Genomic DNA, 4,759 nt, shown 5'->3' with positions numbered 1-4,759 from the left:
TTTGTTTCTGAAAATGTCAAAGACCTTCAAGGTCAAAAGTCCAAATTTTTGGACCACCACCAGCATGCGGACCACCACCAGCATGCGGACCACTACCGCCATGCTGACCACTGCCAACATGCGGACCACCACCAGCATGCTGACCACCACCAACATGCGGACCACCACCGCCATGCTGACCACCACCATCATGCGGACCACCACCACCATGCGGACCGCCACCCCCATGGTAAATTTAGATATTCAAAATATATAGACAAAGCTAATGTGACCAGACAGACGGATTAAATTTATAAAAAGGAAACGTTAAGATTTGTTAAAACATTTCCTTGTTTGCTAAAAGAAAAAGTAAAGAGTCGAGCGTTGCCCCCACCTGGCGGTGGCTCTTGTTTGTGCTTTTTAAGTATCAGTTTCAATTATTTCTATTCAGAATCACATTTTGCAAACTTGGTTATCACTTGTTGAAATTAATTTTGCACTGTTTCATACAATGTATGTAAAGTTGTTTTCATGTTCACTGAATACATTTCATCAAAACAACCTTTTGCCTTTTTCCTTTATGTAGTTAAAGATACAATATTTCTCATTTCTATTAGAGAGTAAGATAATTAACCAGAAATGTTAACTTTCTGGTCAAGTTGACTAGTATACCTATGTTATCATAAATAAATATTGACCGGTGGTGTCATCCTGACAAACAGTAAACATGTATATCTAAATACTGAGATTATATAATTATCTAATTCTTTAGATAATTAGAAAAAAAGAACAAAGATCTCAATTTTGAAAAACAGTCATAGGCAAATTTTATCACAAAATAATGGATGGATGATCACCAAACTTGGTTCCTATCATTTTTAGCTCGACTTTTTTGTTGTTGAGAAATTGCGTCATAGTTTCTACTTTTAGAAATTGCGTCATTGTTTCTATTTTTAGAAATTGCGTCATTGTTGTTATTTTTAGAAATTGCGTCATTGTTGCTATTTTTAGAAATTGTGTCATTGTTGCTATTTTTAGAAATTGCGTCATTGTTTCTTTTTTTAGAAATTGCGTCATTGTTTCTATTAGAAATTGCGTCATTGTTTCTATTTTTAGAAATTGCGTCATGTTGCTATTTTTAGAAATTGCGTAATGTGGCTATTTTTAGAAATTGTGTAATGTTTCTATTCATATATATATATACAAAATATATAAACAAAACTAATGTGACAAGACAGACCAACTAAATTTATAAAAAGGAAACGTTAAGATATGTTCAAACCTTTCTATGTTTGCGTTTAGAAAAAGTAAAAAGTCGAGCGTTGCCCCCGCCCGGCGGTGGCTCTTGTTACTATAAAGAACAAAACAATCAGTTTCCGGAAACCTTATAACTAGAGAGTTGAAGTTGAACTGGACTTCTCTTTCTACAAGTTTATTTGAAAAAAATATTTCTGTAATCACTGAAAAACAGTTGTTTCTGGTGAGCGATTCAGGGCCATCATGGCCCTCTTGTATGTTTATTGATTTTTACGGTTAGCGTCCTTGATATGGCAAATTAATGTATAATAGAAATAGACATTTTATCTATTTTTAGACCTGTCAAGTCTTATGGTGTGGCGTGACTTATATTTCCAGAAGTTTGTAGAGCGCGTTTATCTAAATCACTGTTAATAATGGCTAGGCACGAGTGAAACGAAAAGAAATATTTTTGAGCTGATTGAAAGCGGATTACGTGCTAGGGATGTTGCAAAAAGGTTAACTATTAGTAAGAGCACTATTTCCAGGATTTTAAAGCGATGGAAAGAAAAGGGAGACATTGAAAATGCCTATCGACCTGGCAGACCAAATGCAACAGCGAGTCGCGCCGACCGCACTTTTTATAAAGGATTGTAAAAACAAATCGGCGATCTAGTTTAAAGTGTATTACCAGCAAATTTAATGAAAAAGCACCTGTGAAACTTTCTACTCGTTCTGTACAGAGGAGACTTCATTTCTTTGGATATAAACGACGATCCGTCAGGAAAACCATAGGAATAAGGACTGTTAATAAGAAAAAGAGGTAGACTCACCGGACCTATGGTCGCCCAGGCGCATGCTCGCCCAGATTTTTATTTTTATGATCATGGTCTCGGGGTTGCATTACTTGTTAAGTTATTATGGAATTGCAACATTAGCATTCGTAAAAGGTAACATGAACTCTGAACAACACATTGAGATGTTTTACTCGAATCTGTGGCATATTAATATTGCGAAAGTAATTGGTGTTAATACCTGGCTGTTTCAAGATGACAACGCTCCCTGCCACCGCTCCCGACAGTTCGAGGCATGGAAACATAGAAACCAAATACCCCAGCTTAGTTGGCACCCACAGTCACCAGATTTGAGTTCTTTTGAAAAAGTTTGGCAACTGATGAAAAAACACGTTGAAAAATCGACTTTATCTAAAACATTATGTCAATGACTTGAAGGCTCAATTGTAACATGTGTGGAATGAGGTGCCATTACATTATATCCAGAAGCTGTACGATGGTCTACCCCGAAGATGTCGACAGGTCATTTTTCAGAAAGGAGATATATTACAAAATACAACTTTCATATCACATTATTATTCAGGTTAGTAAATCAATTTTATAGAGTTTATATTTCGTTAACTACCGCGCTTCCATTAACTCATTTATGGCATTACGCTGTATAAATGTTTTGGGGGAGAGTCTTTACGGTTAAAACACTTCAGTGTTTCGTATTCAGAAAATAACTTTACTCGGCACTTTTTCATATTTAGATGTAATCTGTTTGCCTTCTGACAAGATCAGGGCTGCTTGGCATTGATGACTCGCTCAATCTCGCAGTTCGAGTTGTGAAATCCGAGAACATAGATGATCGAGCGCGTGCAGCGTCGCATTGGCACGTGACTATTTTCAATAGCTCTCGTCTAAACATTTGTCCAGTTATACAGTACAGGAAAAAGTTCACAGCATGATTGAGGTATAAACAAAACATTGTGATCATTGACACAAGTCTATATATAGCTATATCCCGGAAGTCATCAACTTGGACAGAGAAATCAAAATATTTATGCCTCAAGCAAATTAGCAAAACGTTTGGCGCGGACAATAACAAAAAGGTGAAGGTCACCAAAAGAAGCATTGCACTAAGTCGGAGTTGCGTCCCCTGATTTGACCTTCTGTCTCTAGTTCTAGATTTGGAAATGTTCAAGGTTGTTCTTCGTAGAATTACAGATCTTCTATGAATAATAATGATAAGAAGGTTAAAAATTAGAAGGAATAAAAATGGCAGAAATGAATAGACTGTCGCGTCAATCCAGGGCCATATGTTGTCATGAAAATGTTCAAACTCTTCTACGTAAATACAGCGTCCCCTTTCGTCGAGATGAACCGTCCAGAAGAAATGTAAATTTACCAGTGCCATTATAATGACCAAGGTTATTACAGCTATTCTTGCACGTGGAATTGAAGATATTTTGGGCGCATGAAGAGGAAAACGAACAACAAGAAATCGTTCGACCGTCATTATCACTAATAGCCAAACGGATATGTCAAAGAACGTGTACGTGAGGAAATTGAAGATTTTGCACGCAGACGAACTCAGCGACAACGCATCGTTTCCATGAAGCAGAGCCAACCATTGTCTAAGACAAGCGAAATAAAGAACTAATGTATCAAACATGGCGATTATTGCCATATAGAAGCACGTTGTGCGTTGGCGCATTTTCTTTCTTAACATGACAAGCAAGGTGAGAATGTTACCCATAGTTCCAAGGGCAATTATCACCGGATATCCGTGTAACCCTAGCTCACGTGCCGTGTTGTATTCCCAATATACGCCGAGAATGTCATCTATAGTCAACGGTTTTGGAACATATGTTTCCTCTACTGTAGTGATAAGCTGGGAAGTTGTAGATGCGGCAAAAGAAGTTGTAGTAACGTCTGTTAAAGATGTAGAGATGTCGTCCTTATGTGTAAGGTTATCCATTGTGAAGTTTTTGAATAGCACTGCATCGGTTGTATTCATATTGACGTAAATTACACTGGTGCACGCTTAAAATAAGCTATTTATTATTCATACATACTGGCATCTTTGATATATGTTTTCTTGTGCCGCCGATATATATCTATCTGAAAACAAACAGAAGAGATCATGTGTACATGCATATCAATTCCGTTTTGTAATCTGAATTCTGAAAAGCCTAGGAAAGTGACAATTTTCAGATATATAAATTATATACATGCGTATAAGGAAAATATGATATAATTTATCGAAATAATGTTTGGATAATTTTAGGTCAACTTGTGTAACATAATCTTACTTGATAAAAAATTATCAAGAATCGCAAAAACAAATTGTGTAATAAAAAACTAAGACACTATCATTTATTATAAAATGCTAAACAAACGTAGATAATGTACAAAAGGATGCCCATGACAGAAAATTTTCAGTTTCACATGTACAAAGAAATGCGCTTGACAGAAAATTTCATGTTTAACATGTACAGATGAATGCAGCTTAGAGAGTTTTACCAGTTTAACATGTACAAAGGACGAGCCTGACAGAAAAATTCAAGTTAAACGTGTACAAAGGACGGACCTATCAGAAAACTTCAAGTTGACAGAAAAATTCCAGTTTAACGTTTGTAAAGAAAGGCGCATGTCAGAATAATTCAAGTTTAACGTGTACAAAGGAAGGCGCATATCAGAATATTTTAAGTTTAACGTGTACAAAGGAAGGCACATGTCAGAAGGCGCAAGTCAGAAAATTTCCA

The 4,759-nt window shown here is 36.4% G+C and overlaps 1 protein-coding gene across 1 annotated transcript; it reads right to left on the bottom strand.

Annotated features, from left to right (window-relative positions):
• Window positions 1–2,727: 2,727 nt before the first annotated feature.
• LOC132738597 (probable G-protein coupled receptor 139) lies at window positions 2,728–4,093 on the bottom strand. The gene has a single exon (XM_060726136.1). The coding sequence runs from the start codon at window positions 4,009–4,011 to the stop codon at window positions 2,758–2,760; it is 1,254 nt and encodes a 417-aa protein (XP_060582119.1). The 5' UTR covers window positions 4,012–4,093; the 3' UTR covers window positions 2,728–2,757.
• Between the last annotated feature and the right edge of the window lie 666 nt (window positions 4,094–4,759).

Source organism: Ruditapes philippinarum, unplaced genomic scaffold, assembly GCF_026571515.1.
Source record: "Ruditapes philippinarum isolate M1 unplaced genomic scaffold, ASM2657151v2 ctg4067_1_1_1_1, whole genome shotgun sequence".
Taxonomy (NCBI): Eukaryota; Metazoa; Mollusca; class Bivalvia; order Venerida; family Veneridae; genus Ruditapes; species Ruditapes philippinarum.
The sequence above is the reverse complement of the archived record's forward strand: the minus strand, read 5'-3'. Positions and strand labels throughout refer to the sequence as shown.